The following is a 21,497-nucleotide window of genomic DNA, read 5'->3' as shown; positions in this document are numbered from 1 at the left end:
AGAACGACGCCGGAATTTCGCATCCCTTGTGAAATGGTTCTCAAGGACCATCTTCGGGAGATCGGCGGCCTGAGGTGCGGTGATCTCAACATTCTGCTTTCGGCTGCAGGGGAAAAATTGAACGAGAGGTTGGACGAACTGGACGAGGCAAGGCAGGGAAGAAGATGGTACACAGTAGATTGGTGCAAGTCTAAGCAGGAGACGAAAGATATCATTACGCACATCATCGCGTTTTCCGAAGCACGGACTTTCTTCCTCTGTTAAAAAAAATAATAATATATATACGTGTCAAAAAAAAACAACAACTTGAAGTTGGCAATAGAAATATTTTTTCCACACTTAGAACACAGTTTGGTCGCACATATTTGCTTTCCCGGCACACAAGTACGACAGTGCCTTTGAAAATGTTTACTTGACACAGCAGTTTGGCACGTAGGGCAATTTTTTACAGAACGCATAATGCAGAGATTTTTTGGGGGTATGTTATTTAATATCCAATGCTGTGCAATGCAAAATATAATTGTTCACTTTTTTTAACTATTCTCTATGACCTTACTTGGGTTTTTTTTTTTCGCCAAATTATATGCTTCTAGTCTCCTATACAATACAATATACGTACAATATTGTCAACAGTATCATATTTGAGCAGGTCACTTGTCACCTAAACACTACAGCTCACAGGTTGGTAAAATCTGACATGAAAGCAGATAATACGCTTAAGTTTTATTTATATGTAATTTTCACGGGCGTACAATATTGTCAACAGTATCATATTTGAGCAGGTCGCTTGTCACCTAAACACTACAGCTCACAGGTTGGCAAAATCTGACATGAAAGCAGATAATACGCTTAAGTTTTATTTATATATAATTTTCACGGGCGTATAATATTGTCAACAGTATCATATTTGAGCAGGTCGCTTGTCACCTAAACACTACAGCTCACAGGTTGGTAAAATCTGACATGAAAGCAGATAATACGCTTAAGTTTTATTTTATATGTAATTTTCACGAACGTACAATATTGTCAACAGTATCATATTTGAGCAGGTCGCTTGTCACCTATACACTACAGCTCACAGGTTGGTAAAATCTGACATGAAAGCAGATAATACGCTTAAGTCTTATTTATATATAATTTTCACGGACGTACAATATTGTTAAGAGCGTCAGTTTCCGTAGAGCTCTCTTTTTCCATCTTCCCTCTATACAGTGAAGCTGTAGAAGACACAATTAGCTAACCTAGCATACAACATACTTTCCTAATTAATATGGATATTGTCACACATTCCTCTTATTTTATACTGTTGTAAATGGAAAAAATTATGTACGGTAAATGTTTTGTACATTATAGGGAAAAAATGCAAAATATCCCCCAACTTTAATTCGATCCACCTCTGAATCGAATTTTTTACATATTCTCACGCCGCCATATGTTGTTCTAGGAACTTTTATCTTTCGGGGAGTCAACATTATTTTTTTACTCAGTCGTCATATAACATGAACACACGCAAACATTCACATGTGCCTTTTATTATTTTGTGTTCGGTAAGTACAAGTATATTCTTACATAAATTATTGTTTAATTTAATAAATTGTAAACTCGGAGCCTGCTATACTAACACTCCTTCTGTCTATTGAAAGCGAATGTTGCGTGCATGCGGAAATAACACAGAAAAAAAAAGCGGATGGAAGCAATTTAAAATCAGTGGAGCAAGGTTAGTATTACGAGAGCGTAAAAACATGTGCTTTCATTCAACTTCGAAAAATAAGAATAAATGTGTGCATACAGAACACATATGCTTTCTTTTCACAGTTGTAAAATCATATAAATTGTACATGAAGTAAGTTACGGGAAGGCTCTCTCTTTTATGTCTGTGTATATGTTGTACAATTAGGTACAAGTATTGTACAATTAGGTACAAATTGTTGTACAATTATTTTCCCCAGTTGTCCAGTTGGAGTTGGGGGCATAACACTGGTACTATTTGTAATCACAGTGCTTACTCATGTATTTTGTTTAATATTTTATTTCAAATTCACTGTCAGAAACTAGTGTTGCCAGTTCCTGGATGTAGGTTTACCTACTCTGTTAGTTGTCACTGTCAAGCTTCCAGTATTCGTACAGCATAAAAAGCTATAACCCCCCTCTCAAAATATATACATTGTATACGCCAAGATGCTCAATAGCCTAGCAACACATCATGAAAAAACATGCCAAGAGAACCCAGTGGGTTTATAAGTCAGTGCTGCCAACTCCTATTTGTAGGTTAGCTTAACCTGTGAAAAATCATATAGTGGAATTTTTGTAGAGTGGGTTGGTAACACCGACGAGCATCAAATAATGATTTCAAGCCTCAAATAATAATTTCGAGCCTCAAAAAAGGAACATCCAATAGAGTTGCCAAATATAAAAAGAGGGCAATAAACTCCCCTCATAAAAAACTACAGTAAAAACCCACAGTGTCGCCAACACTAGGCCCCCAACAGTATTGCCAGACATAAAAAATACATGGACCCCTCAGACCCTTTGATGAAAATTTACAGTGAAAAAAACCCAGTAGGTTAACAACACTGTCAAAAAATCTACGGTAGTGTTGCCAGATGTAAACAGAGGACAATAGACCCCCCTCATAAAAAGCTACAGTAAAAACCCACAGTGTTGCCAACACTAGGCCCCCAACAGTGTTGCCAGACATAAAAAATACATGGACCCCTCAGGTCCTTTAATAAAAATTTAGTGAAAAAAACCCAGTAGGTTAACAACACTGTCAAAAAATCTACGGTAGTGTTGCCAGATGTAAACAGAGGGCAATAGACCCCCTACATTTCAGCCACATCATTTTGCGAGTTCGAAAATTCACAAGTTAATGCATCGCATCGCATCATTGTTACCTATGCTGTTAACTGGCGTCACTAAAAAAACAGGAAGTATAACTTCCGTCGTCCCAAAGCCTACGGCAGATGGCAATCTGTGACGCACGCGATGACTATCAGAGCTATGAAATAAATAACCAGAAAATTCATTGTATTTTTTCTCTGCCACCAAGCATATGTATTTGTTGAATTTGTGTCATTGTGTCAACGTTGATAGTATATGCAGAGAGAGGGAACGAAATTGTCGTTTTTCTAGATATCCACAGGCAAAAGTGTAATATTTTTTTCAAATACAATATGACAGTCGCTTTTCGATACCGAAAAACTAAATACAATAAGTATATATATATTTACAATATTAATATTTATTTAACAATATCCACCTACGAATTTGCCTCGAACGAAAACATGTCATAGAAAAACATTTTTCCAGCCGTAAATTCAAAAATTTTGGCCCCGCGCGCGTGTGTGTGTGTGTGTGTGTGTGTGTGTGTGTGTGTGTGGCACATCGTTCCCCCCGAGAGAGAGAGGTTTACAAAAGTCACGATGTACAAACATTGCCGGAGTTGGAAAATTACGATATGGCGCATTCGCTCATTACTGTTCCCAGCTATAAGTTTTTCTCTCTCTCTAGCCCTTGCCAACTAAAAAAAAGGTGTAGGTAGGAGTTGGCAACACTGCGAGAAAATGGAGGTCATGCCTTACAAGAAAAAACCATTAAGGCGATTTTTATTTGATGACGTTGAACCCGTGTAGTGTTCCCATCCATCCATCTCTCTCTTTTACGGCAGTGCCGGCTCTCCTTGTTTAGTATATGTAGGTTGGCAAAAATTGCTTTATGCACTGTAAAGCAAACCTCAAGCAAAGTTGCCAGCCCCTTGCTTTAGGTTAGGTTAGACAAAAAAAGCTGTAGGTAGGCTGTCGGCTGTTTAACTCTTCCCTCTCTCTCTCCTCTCTCTTTTTTGTAAAAGGCTATGGCAAAAGTACCAGTAGGTTGGCAACTTTGCTTTATGCACTGTAAGGCAAGCCTCAAGCAAGGTTGCCAGCTTCTTGCTTTAGGCTAGGTTAGACCTGGTTAGGTTAGGTTAGGTTAGGTTAGGTTAGGTTAGGTTGGGTTGGGTTGGGTTGGGTTGGGTTGGGTTGGGTTGGGTTGGGCTGGGTTGGGTTGGGTTGGGTTGGGTTGGGTTGGGTTAGGTTAGGTTAGGTTAGGGTGGGTGTTGGCAGCTGTCGGTTGTTTAACTCTTCCCTCTCTCTCTCTCCTCTCTCTCTCTCCTCTCTCTTTTTTTGTAAAAGGCTATGGCAAAAGTACCAGTAGGTTGGCAACTTTGCTTTATGCACTGTAAGGCAAGCCTCAAGCAAGGTTGCCAGCTCCTTGCTTTATGCACTGTAACGCAAGCCTCAAGCAAGGTTGCCAGCTCCTTGCTTTAGGTCAGGTTAGACCCAAAAAAAAACCTTGGTGATTTTTTCGAGTAAAATATTGGCAACACTGCCAGAAAATAAGGCTCATGCCTTACAAGAGCAATCCATTAAGGCGAGCCTCAAGCAAGATTGCCAGCTCCTTGCTTTAGGCTAGGTTAGACCCAAAAAAAAACCTTGGTGATTTTTTCGAGTAAGGAGCTGGCAACACTGCCAGAAAATGGGGCTCATGCCTTACGAGAGAAATCCATTAAGGCGAGCCCCACCGAGCCCCATTTTCGGTTTCAGAACCGGGCTGATTGGACTACTTATACTAAAAACTAATACAGTACATATTGTAAAGAATTCGACTTTTAACCACGGTTGTAGTTTCATTAACATGTTTTGGAGACTTGTTCTGTATCAGTTGTTGAGTTTTCAATTAAGTCCACCTCATGCACAGACAGGTTAATCAGGACTACACCTAGATTTCAAAGTTAGATCTGAAACCACTATGCCATCAGAAAGCCACTGTTCTGTATCAATCTTCAGGGATTCGATGTACAGTATGTTCAGGAATCAAGTATACCAAAATTTGACATTATACACCATCAATATAGTTGGGAAAGCTAAGAAATGTAGTTGCAGTGTGACAATGGTTCTTAATACATGACATATCTGGGAATTATACTCAAAAGCTTCACAAGCAACACTACTAAGCCCCGCGACAGGTTAACTTTGCAGCAGATTTTATGTATTAAACCATGCGAGAATGACGCTCAGCATCTCCCATGCAAGTCTTTCCTCAACCGCCGAGCTGTTCATGTCACAGAGAGTGAGAAAATCGGCAGTATTGCAGCAGAACTATATTCTGCGCGTATGTTTGGGTCTATATATGCAAAAAGTTGCTGCAAACTTAACCTGTCACGGGGCTTAGGGCTGACTGATACTGGTGCTGTTGTATCAGTATTAGTGGTTCAAATTTAATCGCCAATACTTCTGAAGTGCAGGTATCAGGCATGGTCTGCAAAAATGCCACATAACAATTTTGCAGATCTAATTATCCTTGTAAATTATACAACATGCAAAACTACAGTATATTTATTTTGTACCAACACTGCCCTGCAAGAAGTGAATAATTTAATTAAATTATAGCAAATTTAATATTCTGATAACCTCCTATATAATTCTTTGAATATTTTAAAGTAAAACTATGGTAAATTGAAATCAAATACAGTATAACTTCAATTTTACGATCTTCAGGGGACCAAGTTGAAAAAACTTAAAATACGGGAAAATGTAAAATCGAGGAAAATTTTAAAATATTCTGCTATGTTGGGACCATCAAGCTTGAATGTACAGTTTGTAAAAAAATAATAGTGACACATCATCCTCTCAGCAGTTTTCATGAATATCAGCGTGTAACACCAGCATATAAAAAGCAAATGAAAGCAGAATACTATTGGGCTGCCCATGAGCAGCATAGCTAGTCACTTGTTTCTGTATTGTTAATACACCCTCCAGATGGTGCTGAAATCGTACAACCATTGTTTCTGAGAAAGCAGGTGCTGTGAAAGCGTAACAAGTTTGTGTGAGGAGCTTCTTTTTATCGGCTTTAACTGACGGCATGGTGACTTTTTTGTTTGTGCAGTGACTGCATATTGTTTCAACAGTGTCGCATGATAGCATTGTTGCTGTCTGGAAAGTGTGAATGAGCTGAAATGGGTAAAAAATGTGACATTTCACCTCGTAAGCAAGGACAAATCCTTGCTTTGCATACTGAAGGCAAATCCCTGAGACAGATTGGTTGAATACTTAAAATTCATCATTCAACAGCAGGCAGAGTTGTTACAAAACAGAATGAACATCACAAATCGTCTCTCCAACAACGTTGTGGCAGAAGGAAGAAAACATCACCTAGGGCAGATCGCAAAATGAAAACAACAGCATTGAAGAATTGAGGACTGAGTTCCTGCCAAATTGCGTCTGTTCTGCAAACAGACCTTGCAATTGATCTCAGTCATACCAGTATAGTGTCTCGATTGCGAGAAGTGGGTATTTACAAAAAAAAAACGTAAGAAGCCGCAGCTGACACAGGTTCACAGGACAGTAAGTCGTGAGCCAATATGCAAGCTGGACTGACGATGACTGGAAACACGTGATTTTCCCAGATGAAAAGAAATTGAGAATTCTAGGAAATGATGCAGGTGTGAAGTTGTGGTTAAGAAAGGGTGGAGAACTTCCAAATGATTGTATTTCTGAGACACAGAAATTCTCTGGGGGAGTAATGGTATGGGTTTGCTTTACAGCTAAAGGTTTCTGAAGAATCAAGATACGTGAAGGATCAGTTGATTCTCGAAAATATCTTCACATTCTACAGCACAAAGTACTAGTAACAGCCAGAGATCACTTTTCTGAGTCAAATATGGACTACTTCATCTACCAGGATGACAATACATCATGCCATCAATCACGATTAATCTCTGGTTAATGGTTAATCAGTGGTTCATGGACATGGATATTCCGAGACTTCGTTGGCCACGGTTAATCAGTGGTTCATGGACATGGATATTTCGATACTTCGTTGGCCACCTAACGTCCCTGATATGAATCCCATTGAAAAATCTGTGGGCCATTATGAGTAGAAAACTGTGCAACAAGACATTTTCGAGTAGGCTGGAACTTATAGCACAGATTGTCAGGGTTTGGTTTCATGAAATCAAGGCTGAACTTTGCCATAATCTTGTTGCAAGCATGCCTCGACGATTGGCTGCATTGAAGAGAACCAAGAGGGGACAACCAAATACTATTGACCTGTTTTGTACCTGTTGCTAAACCAAATGTTAGTTTACCGTGTGTATTACGAGCAAATTGCTCTTCATGATTTTCAGTTGATGTTTTGATGTTTATTTGCAATTTTTAAATTACACCATATCATTGTATTATTGTAGCCTACATGCATAATTACATATACCTAGGTATATGCATATAAATTCAATATCATGTGTTCATTTGTTTCAAATTGTGGTGTAAATGAAGAGATTATTATGGTCATTGACAATATACATTGTACCGTGATCAAAAATTTGTGTCAACCTTCATTCTGGTTAATATATAATTTGAAACGTGTCCAAGCAAGTGTCGCTATTTATTTCTTTACAAACTGTATAATGTGGGAAAATGTAAGCTCCAGGAACGTAAAATTCGAGTTCTACTGTATTTGCATGTTATATTTATAAATATTCTGAAAACACAACTTGCAATTGTTACAATGTTCAGGCACTGTAATCAGAATCAATATAGGTATCAGTTATCGGCTCAGCTCGTAACACTACTACCAAAACACACATCAAAATGTGTTCTCATACACTCAGGAACTGTTATAAAATACTAGACCCTATTCAACTCACATATAGACATTGAAGCGTAAAAATTCTTCTCTAAACTGCAATTGACGGTCATCAAAATCTGTTATCTTCCCTCGCAGTTTTTGGACTTCAAGAGCTATTAAAGGAGCAACAGCCTGTCGAGCAGTGATTGCAAGCTTCTTCGTGTTGTTCCATTTTTCAGGCAATTCCTGCACAGAAAAAGGATTGAAAATAAAAATTTAAAATGCACTTTGAAGGAATTTACTAAAAACTGAGGTAGCATTTGTATCATTCTGACTTCTGTTTTATGAAAAAATGTATAGAATGCATGGTTTGGTTTAAACCATGTAAAGAATGTACTTTCTGTGTTTGATATTGATTCAAAATTTTAACACATATACGTGCCTCTTTGTCAAGGCTAAAACACGAATGAGACATATACAATGATGAATAGATGAAACTGGTAAACGGAGCTAAAACCTTCACCTAGCTTCCCCCACCATTTTCTAAGAATTTTGCATCCTTTCAAGTTCTGATCCAGCTCCTCCTGACCTACGCATGCATGGTGTGGATGCAAAGTGCTCCCCTGTTTCCTTGTAGTTTCCTTAGGTACACCGATAATCCATAGCAAGACTTCAATCCCTACACTTCCTGTGTGTGTCTGACACTTGATTGATTTTACATTGATTCTATGCTTGTTGTACATGCAATTTCATTTCTTGCGCAAAACAATTACATTAAAGATTTCGCATCTTTCTTCTGGAACATGTTCCTCAAAATTTAGATACCAAGAACAATTAGTGTGGGGGAGGGGGGCCTGCATGATCGATACCAGGTAACTCAATGATACAATTCCTATGGAACATATGGTGAAAATTTGGAGAAAAGTAAATCCAAATGACATAAATTATTGTGCCATGTTTTGTACTTGGTTGAAACATTAAATGAAGAAAGAAAACCACACCATCATGAAGTTCAATGTTCTAATATCAGTTTTACAAATTAGTGACGAATGTGGTAACATGAATGATTGTTAAGAACTTTACAAGCTGAAAAACTTGTATTAAAATAATAATATCAAACAAGAACAAAGAATGTTCTGCATATGGTAGCACTGAAGGTAGGATGTTCGGGGACACAATTTTCCTGCTTGATTCATGCATATCAATTTGTTTTTTATAAATGTGTAAATGGACCTACTGGATGCTGTACTAGGCATGGGCATCCACATTCTGTTTCCTTGATCCTGCATTGTATATGATACCTAATTGTACCTGAATCCCAAATACTGGATTTACAATCTGAATCTGAATCCATTAGGGTTTGATATTTGAATTTTCAAAGATTTGGAACTGTCCATCTCTTCACTGGACTGGATTATGTATAAACATACCTGCAGAAGAGTGTACACTTCCTCGGAGAGCTCCTGATTGTAAGCCTCAAGCAGCTCGATGGTCTGCCTCAATGGCTCAAACATGTTGTCCGTGGCCACCTGCCTCTCCCTCATTTTCACCAGAAGCTTCACAACCCCCACCAAGGCATCATAGTCATCATCACCCACCTTCACCTGCAGTCCCACATCGGCTTCTTCAATGAACGCTGCCAGGTCAGTTAAGCTGTAAGAAAAAGCATCTCTGCATTAATATCTGCTAAAATTTGTCTCGGGTGTAAATGTAGCTGCATCTAGCAACCCTTACGCTTGCAGAAATATTATTTACACTAGGAAAAACATCTGTCAATTACATCAATTTTGTTGAAAAAAAAAAGAAATTGTATGTGCAAAGCATGTGGCTATATGGAATATAAACTGTAGTACATGTGATGCTAGATGTTTAAGTATAATCTCGATGTATGAAGATGTTTCACAGATCACTAATCATCTTTAAACATGTGCATTATTATTACATAACATTATTAACTGCAATCACACATTTTAAGTACAGAACAGTTACGATAAATAAAACAATGACTTAACTATAAATAACCCCATTAGATTAAATGATCAAATGGAATCAAACTATTGGGCACATTAACATTCAGGCTATTCGCACCTGCAAGTTTACCACATTTTCCCAATACAAATTCCTTGAATTTTTCCAGGTACATACGCAGATCAACCTGCGAGGTTTCAACTTATATTAACATTGTTTACAGTACATTTTTAGAGTGGAAGTATTGGAGAAAAATAGTTGCAAAAAATGCAATATGTTAAAGGATTCCTCTTTGGATATGTGAAAACCCACATTCACTGTATAGGTCAACAACAATATTTTAAGCTGCATGACAATTCTGGGCTATATTGTTACAGAAAGCCTTTGGATTTCTTAGTGAAACATCAATTTCCCTGACTTTTGCAGGTCAGTGGGTACTAGAGTACTGCATGGGACCACGTTCGCTCTGTCGTACTCATTCGAGTTTCCCATGGTAGAGCGTTTACAATTGATTATCATTTTAATGTGACAATAATCGAAGACACATATACAGGGTGAGTCAAAAGTCTTTGGACACCCCTTTATTTTGAAACTGGACAGGAAAATATGAAATCTGGTAATGGGAGATTGTAGTAGAGGGGGTGGGCGCAATGTATAGGGTACGTGGTGACCATGGCCACCATCTTGAACGCAGGTTCGAAATTTAAATGGGAAGGGGGCATGTAGCATATCAAATTACACTAGCATGAGCTCAGGAATTCAAAAGTGTAATTGTTTCTTTGATATCTTGTATTGTTTGCAAGTTAAGAACACTCAAAGTTTGAAAAGTCTCATTGTGACGTTCATTGTTTCAGGTGATATAAGATGCCTCTGACAAAGGAACAGAAGATAGAAATCATCCTAATATCTGGGGAACACAGTTACAGAGACACCGCAGAGGACTACAAAAGGCAGCACCCAGACAGACACCCAGTATTGCACAGCACAATCACATAAGTTATCGGCAAATTCCGAGAATCTGGCAATGTGGAAGATAGGGCACGTAGTGGGCAACCAAAGACTGCCACCAATGAGGAGACAACAACGATGGTTCTAGCATCGTTTGTGAAGAGTCCCAAATGCAGTACTCGTCGTCTCTTACTGGAAAGTGGTATCAGCCAGTCCTCCATTGTCTGGATATTGCATACCAATCGCTGGCATCCTTATAAGCTGCACATGCAACATAAACTAAACGAGGATGACCCAGATCGACGGGTAGAGTTCTGCACGTGGGCTACAAACCAACACGAACTGGATTCCTCATTCGCCTGTCGCATACTGTTCAGGTACGAGTTGAATGGCATTGGAAGTGTCACTATTCATCTTAGCGACCCCAAAAACTGTGGATTCCACACCAATATCGGTCATTTCGATTAATTTTACGTCACCCCTTCCCACCCCCACCCAGGGGTGCCATGCGTGTCTTGCCCCCCACAGTATTTCTTTCCAGATTGTAAGTCATATGTGTACCAAGTTTGGTCGTCGTGAATGTCACCAATTAGCTTAGCGACTCCAAAAACTATGGATTCGACACTAATCTTGGTCATTTTTGACATTTTAATTTTCACCCCCTCTCACCCCCCCCCCCCATCCCGATAGGTGATTAACTTGAAGTGGAATGGTATTAGGAGCGTTACTATTCATCTTAGCGAGCACGAAAACGTTGGATTCAACACTAATATTGGTCATTTTCCATTATTCTTGCATGTCACCCTCCTACCACCCTAGGGGTGCCAGGGGTGTCTTACCGCCACAGTATATCTTTCGAGATTGCAAATGATACGTGTACCAAGTTTGGTTGAAATCGCTCCAGGCGTTCGAGAGTTATGCCGGAACGAACACACATACATCCATTTTTATATATACAGCATGTAACAAAAGTCTGGGAACACTAAAAAATGTATTGTACCCAAACGAGTAGCATTACAAAGTAACAAAGTACATCATTTCAAAGAGTAAAGTTGTAAGTTTTTTTCTCATTGCAGGTGTTATGTGTAGTTCCATATATCGTCACTAGGTGGTGTCATAATCAAGGTGGCGCTTTCTGGAGCTGGTCTTAGTCTTTAGGATATAACTTTTGCACTAACTGTAGTCTGTACGGTTTCATGTTTAATTATTTACACAAAACACGCCACACAGTCATTGTTGACATTTCCAACTCACGCGAAGCTCTGCGTATAGATTTTCTCGGACTCCTTGTGAAAGCTTCTCTCACTTGCTCAATGTCATTTTCACTCACACCTGGCCGACCACTTCTCCTTGAGACACAAACACCCAGTTTCAACAAACTTTACATGCCAATTGTAGATTGCCTTCCTGGTTGGTGCTGCTTTCCCGTACTTCATCCTAAATTTTCGTTGGACATACGTTGCACTCTTTGTTTTGCCAAATTCTAGCATGCAGAAAGCCTTCTCAGCTCCAGAAAGCACCATCTTGATTATGAAACCACCTAGTGACGATTTATGGAACTACATGTAACACCTGCAATGAGAAAAAAACTTACAACTTTACTCTTTGAAATGATGTACTTTGTCACTTTGTAATACTACTCGTTTGGCTACATTTTTTTTTAAAGTGTTCCTGGACTTTTGTTACATGCTGTATGTATGTATATGTATAAAATAATATAGATTAACGTTAAGGTTGCGTGAATTTTGAAACACCCGGTAGTAAGTAAATTTCATAATTGACAACTTCCTACAATATCTATGAATAAGTTTCTGCCAAACTCTGGTCACCTCATAAGGTATAGTTGCAATGTAATATTTACATAATATTAATAATAATGGTGCAGAACAATTTTAAATTGCCACAATGCTTAGGTGTTAGTTAAAGGTTTTGGCAGCATACATACCTATTTGTGACATGATCGACAAGGTGCTTCTTAAACATGTTGCCCCACTTCCTGATTATATTTAGCAGAGCTTGTTTAAACCTGACAAAGTACACACGGAGCCATCTATTACAAACAATGTGGCTTTCAATGTCACTCTCAGCATCCGAATACATTTCCTCATATCCATCTATCTGGAAGTTTCAAACAATAAAAGAAAAAAAAAGAATAGTAATAATTAACATTGTATGAAAGGAATTTTTATCTTCTGTAGTTTCCAGTTTTTGTTGACAACATTTCTGTACTGCTAACGAGTGCCTTAGTTAAGTCCTCAGTTCAGGGATCCATGTTAAAAGTGAAAACATGTACAGTGGAACCTTGATTTTACGTTTTTCAAGGGATCAAGCTGAAAAGAACTTAAAATGCAGGGAAAATGTAAAATCAAGATACATTTTATAACATTTTGCTTTGTTGGGACGATCAAGATTAAAAGTATGATGTGGGAAAATGTAAAATTGGGGTTCCACTGTAATATCAGTCATTTCGGATGGGCCAATATCAATGGTGATGTACGAGATGCATCCAGAAAGTAAGTTTCCCTATTTTTTTAAAAAAAGAAAACACAGTTTCAGGAAACCATTTATTGGCAACAGGTACAGCAAAGGTTCAGCTATTTTTCAACATAGCAACCACCAGAATTGAGACACTTGTCGTATCGTGGTATCAACTTTTGGATCCCACTGTCGTAGAACTCTGCCGCCTGTGAATGGAACCAGCGTGTGACAGACGTCTTCAGCTCTTTGTCGTTGCCAAAACGCTCACCGGAGGACAGGAATTTCTTGACGTGCAAGAAAACGTGAAAATCGCTGGGAGCCAGATCAGGACTGTAAGGTGGATGATCAAACAACTCCCAGCAAAATTCCGTCAAAACAGCTGCTGTGCGCTGAGCCGTATGTGGACGAGCATTGTCACGGAGGAGCACAACACCTGCAGTAAGCATGCCACGCCTCTTGTTTTGAATGGCATGTCGCAATTTCCTTAGTGTTTCACAGTAATGGTCAGCGTTCACCGTTTCACCTCTGGGGAGGAAGTCAATGAGCAAAATGCCCTTCCTGTCCCAAAACACGGTGCACATCACTTTCTGTACCGACAGCGTCTGTTTGAATTTCTTCTTGACCGGAGATCCACTATGCCGCCAATGCATTGACTGCTGCTTGGTTTCCGGGGTGAAGTGCGAAATCCATGTCTCATCGCCCGTGACGATCCTGTCGAGGAAATCATCGCCGTCATCATGGTACCGTTGCAGGAATGTCAGTGCTGCTCCTGAACATTTCATTTTGTGTTCGGGTGTCAGGTTTTTCGGCACCCACCTGGCACACAATTTTTTGAACAGCAGGCGCTGCGTGACAATCTCATGCAACACGGATTGCGATATCTGCGGAAAAAGGCTACTCAACACCGTAATCGTGAAGCAACGGTTCTCTACGATGCGCTGCCGCACCAGCTCAACTAGATCATCAATGATGAGGGACGCCCACTGCGCTCTTCATCATGGACACTTTGACGACCTTCCGAAAACTGCCGACACCAGCAGCACCATCTGCTTACTCATAATGTTCGGCCCATAGACCTCACAGAGCTGACGATCAATGTCAATTGGCGCAATGCTTTGTGCATTCAGGAACTTTATCACCGACCGAACCTCGCATGCTGCGGGAGAAGGAATACGAGCTTCCATTTCGGACCACTGCTGCCTCGCTACTGGCATGCGGCGGGAGAAGGAATACGAGCTTCCACTTCGGACCACTGCTGCCTCGCTACTGGCGCCGGGCGGGATCTGTCCGCCTGGCATATGATTCAAACGTCTTAGCTCTGCTGCGCATGCGCAATTTACACGGCTCATTATGTTTACTTTCACGGGAAAAAAATAGGGAAACTTGGTTGGATTTTATTTACTGGCTGATACTTTTCCTGCATTTTGCTTCCCTGATGGCATAGAGGTAACATTGTTGCCTTGTAAGCAATCAGTCCCAGGTTTGATACCCAGTGTAAGAACATAGTATTTCAGATCCCACTTTGAACTGTAGGTCCCATTCCAATTAGCCTTTCTAATTTTTCAGCGTTTTGATTGTTTGCGGGTTCCACAAAAATAGCAACACTTTGGCGGAAGTTATGCAAAATTAAAGGTTTCTATTGATTTTGCTCCAATATTATGTGAAAACTGTATTTTGTGATTACACAAAAGGTATTTTGATATTATGAAGTATTTTTTTAAATATTTCAAAGCAAAACTCTGGTAAATTGAAGCTTATAATTGGAGTGAAGTATTCACCCACTAATACTAATCAATATTTTGAACAAATTAATTGTTATAATTATCAAAATCTGTTGGAATCCGCAAAAATATCAGTATCTTTATGGGTATCAGCACAGCCCTTTAAAAAGATACAAAATGGTATTCTAAAAGGCATTTAAATTGATATAGGTGCATCAGCACAAAGGATTCTTGCAACCACCTCAAGATGCAGGGAATGTTTCTTTAGCTAAAAACCTACGACAAGCTTTTTAAAAATTGGGATAAGGAATTAAAACTACAGCCTACACCAGACTAACACAAATACAGTAAAAGAAAGTAATAGTAAGGATATAAAATGGTAGGCAGAGAAGCCTACAGGATAAACACAAAGATATTAAAATAAGGTAGTCTGACAAAATCAGATTAAATTACATAGTGGTAACCTGTGTCAAACACATGATCTAAAACTGTAGAATCATCACTCAACATAGATAATAAGCCATAGGGGATGATGTTGGAAGTAAGCCCAGACTCTACTTTATGCTCAAATGTGCTGATCATCACAGAACAGATACAATGAAGGATCAAAACCAGGATAAGACAGGAACAGATGGCATGACAATGGCCACTTCGAAGGCATGTATGACTAAGTTCCATATATCAGCAAGGATGTGAGGAAAAATTCAACAACTTTATAATTCGGCCTGATGGGTTGTACTAAAAGGGTGATAATTAATTGCACCATGTAGTGGTTGTTATGCAGAAAAAAATCTTGTCACCTGTTTAAATTGTGCTAAATTATGTAGAAATGGCCAAACATACTTGCGTAAGTCCTAACAATTCACCTTTATTTACATGGTTTTTCACAACATGAATTTCTATATTTCTGGAATATATCACCCTTACTCCCAAAATATGCAAAGTCATGAAAATCCTACCCTCTACTAATAAGCAATGAAACATCTCTATTATTGTTCACTATTTCATTTTAAAAAGCAATTGATTATTTTTATAATCAGCAATGTTTCATGAACTTTTTCGTTTGCATTATCTAACCCAATGGAGTTGAAAAAAGTGAACAACAAAGTTGAACACTGATGCAAGTATGAAGTATGTGAAACATTATTAGTTATAAACGTAACCCACGTGCTGTTTACAAATTAAATAGTGAGTAATAAAGTAATATCTAGTACAGGATGCTGGCCTCCGAGGAGGAGTGGTTACAGTCCCATGCGAATTAATCGGAACACAGCAATTACATCCGAAAATTTACATTTATTGTCTTACCACATAGAATACTTCAACTTTTTCAAACACATTTGTACATATATTCATTTTTCACATAAGGTACAAACAGATAATCATTTCTAATAGTTAATATGTCCTCCTTTTTGTTTTATAACTTCCATTACACGTTTTGGCATAGATTCTACAAGCTTTGAACATATTGCATTAAGTTTATTGTCATGGAACTAAACACGAACAAGAGACTCAATCACTGCTTACTTTGTGGAACAGTTCAGTTTTGATATTCGTCATTTGCAAATAGACCACAAATTCTTGATTGGATTTAGATGCGGGGAGTTCCCTGGCCACTTTAACACTCAAATATTGTTCTCACTCATAAAATTCTGTACTTTTTTGGCAGTGTGACAAGAAGCCAAATCTTGCTGGAAAATGACATCACAATTTGGAAACTTCTCCTGGAGCACTGGAATATTTTTCCTTCTCAGAACATGTATGTATTTGTCAGCATTCATCAAACCATCAATTGGCACTAACGATCCTGGTCCTTCATGGGTGAAAAATCCCAAAAACATCTTCTTGTCAGAGTGTTTTACGGTCTGTTGCAGATGTGCTGACGTTACAGATTCATTACTCGACCGACACACGTATTGAACCCTCTGTCCTGGACCTCAAAATGTGTTTCATCTGAGAACACAACTTTCTTCCAGTTGTCTTCCGTCCAATTTCTATGAGCACGGGCCCACGAGACGTTTCTTGCACATTGCAGCCGAAAGAAATTGTTTTTTCACTGGTTTCCTGGCTTTCCGTCCAGCTGCAAGAAATCTACATCGTACATTGGAAACATCCAAATGCACTCCTTTGTCCCTCAATTCTAGTGTCAATTCCACTGCAGTTAGAGCCAGGTTTTGTTTACTTTTTCTGAGAAGAAGTCGGTCATCATATGGCGATGTCTTCTTCTTCCTCCCACATTGCCCCTTTATATTAGGTGAAATGGAACCAGTTTGTCTGTACTGCTTGATAATTCGATTTACGGTAGCTACACCAACAGAGAATTTTGCAGCTATCTCCCTTTGCGGCATAGATGTATTTTGCGATAGTCACAATCGCAGAACATTTCCTAGGTGTTGTATCCATTGGCAGAATCTCACTGACACCTCCGCCACAATTAGCCTACTGATTATATGGAACAAAATACACTTACGAACTCAAAGATATGTACACAAACGCAAAGGATCAGATGCCTGACCGTGTCAACAGTGCTCAAGTTAATGCACAGAAAACGCGGGAGATAAAAATAGCTACCGCGTTTACATTGCTGCCACCTACTGGGCAAGTGCTGACAATTCAGACAAAAAAGGAGCTTGTTCCGATTAATTTGCACGGGACTGTAGCACAGTGTGTTATGATGGCAGGGGTACTGGGTTCAAATCCAAACGTAGGCAGGGTGTTCTCTGCGAGTGTCTCATCATCAATTTCATCATATCATCATCTTCACGATTATCCAAAAGTGGCAGTTATGCAAAGTAAAATAAACCAAATCAATCAATAGTAGATAGAAAAAGACAGTTCAACGCCCGAAAATGGGGCTCGCCTTAATGGATTTTTCTCGTAAGGCATGAGCCCCATTTTCTGGCAGTGTTGCCAGCTCCTTACTCGAAAAAATCACCAAGGTTTTTTTGGGGTCTAACCTAGCCTAAAGCAAGGAGCTGGCAATCTTGCTTGAGGTATTTTCTCGCAGTGTTGCCAACTCCTCACTCGAAAAAATCACCAAGGTTTTTTTTTTTGGTCTAACCTAGCCTAAAGCAAGGAGCTGACAACCTTGCTTGAGGCTTGCGTTACAGTGCATAAAGCAAGGTTGCCAACCCACTGGTACTTTTGCCATAGCCTTTTACAAGAAAAAAAAAGAGATAGGGAAGAGTTAAACAACCGACAGCTTACCCACAGCTTTTTTTGCTCTAACCTAACCTAAAGCAAGGAGGTGGCAACTTTGCTTGTGCAATCAACCCGGTTGACCGCCCTCAAGTAAAAATCAGCGTTGCCAACTCCTCACTCGAAAAAAAATCACCAAGGTTTTTTTTTGGTCTAACCTAACCTAAAGCAAGGAGGTGGCAACTTTGCTTGTGCAATCAACCCGGTTGACCACCCTCAAGTAAAAATCAGCGTTGCCAACTTTTCACTCGAAAATAAATCACCAAGGTTTTTTTTTGGTCTAACCTAACCTAAAGCAAGGAGGTGGCAACTTTGCTTGTGCAATCAACCCGGTTGACCGCCCTCAAGTAAAAATCAGCGTTGCCAACTCCTCACTCGAAAAAAATCACCAAGGTTTTTTTTTGGTCTAAACTAACCTAAGGCAAGGAGGTGGCAACTTTGCTTGTGCAATCAACCCGGTTGACCACCCTCAAGTAAAAATCAGCGTTGCCAACTTTTCACTCGAAAATAAATCACCAAGGTTTTTTTTTGGTCTAACCTAACCTAAAGCAAGGAGGTGGCAACTTTGCTTGTGCAATCAACCCGGTTGACCACCCTCAAGTAAAAATCAGCGTTGCCAACTTTTCACTCGAAAATAAATCACCAAGGTTTTTTTTTGGTCTAACCTAACCTAAAGCAAGGAGGTGGCAACTTTGCTTGTGCAATCAACCCGGTTGACCACCCTCAAGTAAAAATCAGCGTTGCCAACTCCTCACTCGAAAATAAATCACCAAGTTTTTTTTTTGGTCTAACCTAACTTAAAGCAAGGAGGTGGCAATTTTGCTTGTGCAATCAACCCGGTTGACCACCCTCAAGTAAAAATCAGCGTTGCCAACTCCTCACTCGAAAAAAAATCACCAACTAAAAAAAATAGAGATGCCAACGTTGGTGTAAGATGAAGAGAGAGAGAGATTTATGGCTGGCAACAGTAATAAGCGAATGCGCCATATCGTAATTTTCCAACTCCGTATATCGTGACCTTTGTAAACCTCTCTCGGGGGGAACGATGTGCCACACACACACACACACACGCGTGCGCGTGTATTGTGACGCAAGCAAACAGACAAAATAATAATAATTGTTGTTTTTAGGAGGCCTGGCCCCCATAACCTCGCCCAGGGTGCGTGGGTGCCCAACACCAAAAAAGTTCTATATAATGGTCGTGGGGCCATCAAAGCCGCCAACAATGAATCTGTAGAGAGTTTCGTGAATTATTATTTTTTTTATTTGCGCACCGAACTAACTTACATTGTATTTTATATAATTTTGTTGATTTTTTTTAGTATGTGGCAATTATTTTTTAAAACTGCTCTGTGACCCTCTCGTTCTTCACGTCGTAGGCGAAGGACTTCTCTGCAATCAGGATGACACTGCATAGGGTATCCTCGGGCAAGGCATCGTGGAACTCGCAGACGACCTTGATGTTGGTTCGATCGTTGACCACTACCTTCTTCCTCTTAGATGTGTTGATGACGAACATCGGCCTGCGGATTTTGAATTCGCTGGGGGTGTAGTACATGTCCACACTTCCCTCGGTCACGCGTTTGTAAGCCGTGTAAGCTTCGTAAAGTTTGAGGTAATCGTCTTTGGCCACGTCGAGGTTGTAATTCTCGCGCGGGAACACTTCGTTGCGTCCATTCTTCAGATAAACGTTCTTGATCTTGCAGTCGTCGAACTTGCTGGAATCTTTTTCCTGGTTGTTATTGCGCCCGGTCTGAAAGAGCACTACGACGAAATCTGGCATGTCGAACTGTATGTTGTTGAACTGCGTCGTCACGTCGAATTCCATGTGACTTCCGGACGCCATCTTCTGTACGCACTGGTAACCGTGAAAGTGAATCGGCACCTGCGGACTTTTCAAGATCTCCGCTTTGTACTTGAGGGCGTAGTTCGTTTCGTATTCCACCACCGGCATTCTCAATTCCATGCTCCGGATGACGCACTTGGCTGCTTCGGGTAAAGTGTTGGCTATCGGCGTGGTGGCGTCCGGACCCAAAGTAGAGTATCGCATCAGTGCGTCGTTGTCGTTGGCCGCTCTTCGAAACGTAACGCGCAGTCCTCCCTTCCACATGATCTCCTTGTAGTCCGAGAAGAAACCAGGCAGCAGACGCATGGGAAAGAGCACCGTGTGACTTTTCGTCGATATTTTGGTCCCGGCTTCGAATCCCCCGGCCTGGTAGTACGCTGCGTCCGTTTTGGATAATTTCAACGTTCCCACTGCCGTCGACGTGATGCCTGGATAATCTATTCTGTCGATGACGGTGTTGTGTTTCCTCACCTCCACCTGCGAGAACAGGTGAGGCACGAAGTTGTCCACGAGTATCAAGTTTGCTGCTGCGGGAAACGCGTCTCCGCTTTCCTTCTTCACCACGTCGAATTGAAGGTAGAGGTCCGCTCTGTGAGGATGAACGAACCCATCCCCTACGTCCACGTCGTATTCGATCTCCCTGTTCGCTTCGTTCAGATTGGCGAACGTGCGACGGTTGGGAGGGAAAGATTGCAATTCGTAACTTTCGATTTGCTCCATGCTCACTATGTATGGTTATTTATTATACGTTGATCTCCACGATGGCCGTCGTAGTGGCACCTGCGAAATCCACCACGTCTCCTTTCTCGTTCGTCACCACCAACTCTATGTCGTCTATGCGGTTGCGACATACTGGAAAATAGATCGGCGAAGAGGGCGTGTAGATGATCGGTTCCATGAACTCGGAACTTGGTTTGAAAGTGGCTATGATTCCCGTCTGCTTGTGACTTCCCAACAATCCGTCCGAAGATTTCGTGATCATACCTTCGGCCACGTTGCAGTGTACGTTCCGAGTCTCTATGGCCAAGAATTTAGGAATGTTGGTTGCTACGTGCTTGATGCCAGCTTCGAGTTTGGTGTCGTTCTCGAAACCTAAAAGTTCTCCCATGGTGCCCAGGTTCACGGTCTCCGTCGCGGATAGGATTTCTACTCTGTGCGTGACCGAATTTTGAGAAAGGTATGTGCCTTTGGGTAACTGAGCTTGCAAAGTGGAAAGATTGTATTGTCCTGGCGTGACGACGATGTGTTCGCTTCCGACGCTAATTTTGTTGTTGTGATGCGTAACATTGGGTATGAGGTACATGCTGTAGAATGCACGCAGAGCCACGGATTTAGGATAGACGATGTCGTCGTGCAGCGTGAGTTTCAAGATTGAAGATTCGCTCGTGAGATGGAACACGCCCATCCTAGTGATGCTGTTTGAGGTTCCACAATGCTTTCTGGAAATCTTCGACCGTAGGGTTATTTATTTTAGAGAGAAACGCGAGCACGGAGAGGCAGAGATGACCGCAGTTCACGTCTCCGAAATCTTGAATGCGTTCGTCGTTGTAGTATATGGAGGTTTTGTTCGTTTTCAGATAATGAACTAAATTTGTAGGTGGAACACCTCCGAAAGAATCGAAAACGAATGCTTTATCATTGTTGTTTTTGTGGTAACATATCCAATGCGTGCCTGGATTTTCTTGACCGTCCAAGTTGACTACTCCGCATTCTCTTCTTTTGACGCTTGAAGGTAA

The 21,497-nt window shown here is 40.4% G+C and overlaps 1 protein-coding gene across 1 annotated transcript in view; it reads right to left on the bottom strand.

Moving 5' to 3' along the window:
- The window catches only part of LOC145988599 (dynein beta chain, ciliary-like), a 292,854-nt gene that overhangs the window by 189,876 nt on the left and 81,481 nt on the right, over nt 1-21,497 (bottom strand). Inside the window, exons 20-22 of the mRNA XM_083123590.1 lie at nt 12,464-12,636; nt 9,033-9,255; nt 7,682-7,848 (exon numbers count right to left, since the gene is read on the bottom strand). Of these exons, the coding sequence (XP_082979716.1) occupies nt 7,682-7,848; nt 9,033-9,255; nt 12,464-12,636 (563 nt within the window). The remainder of the gene's footprint in view (nt 1-7,681; nt 7,849-9,032; nt 9,256-12,463; nt 12,637-21,497) is intronic.

Source organism: Lepisma saccharinum, chromosome 6 (assembly GCF_977018435.1).
Source record: "Lepisma saccharinum chromosome 6, izLepSacc3.1, whole genome shotgun sequence".
NCBI lineage: Eukaryota > Metazoa > Arthropoda > Insecta > Zygentoma > Lepismatidae > Lepisma > Lepisma saccharinum.
Note: the sequence above shows the minus strand (reverse complement) of the source record. Positions and strands in the feature narration are given on the sequence as shown.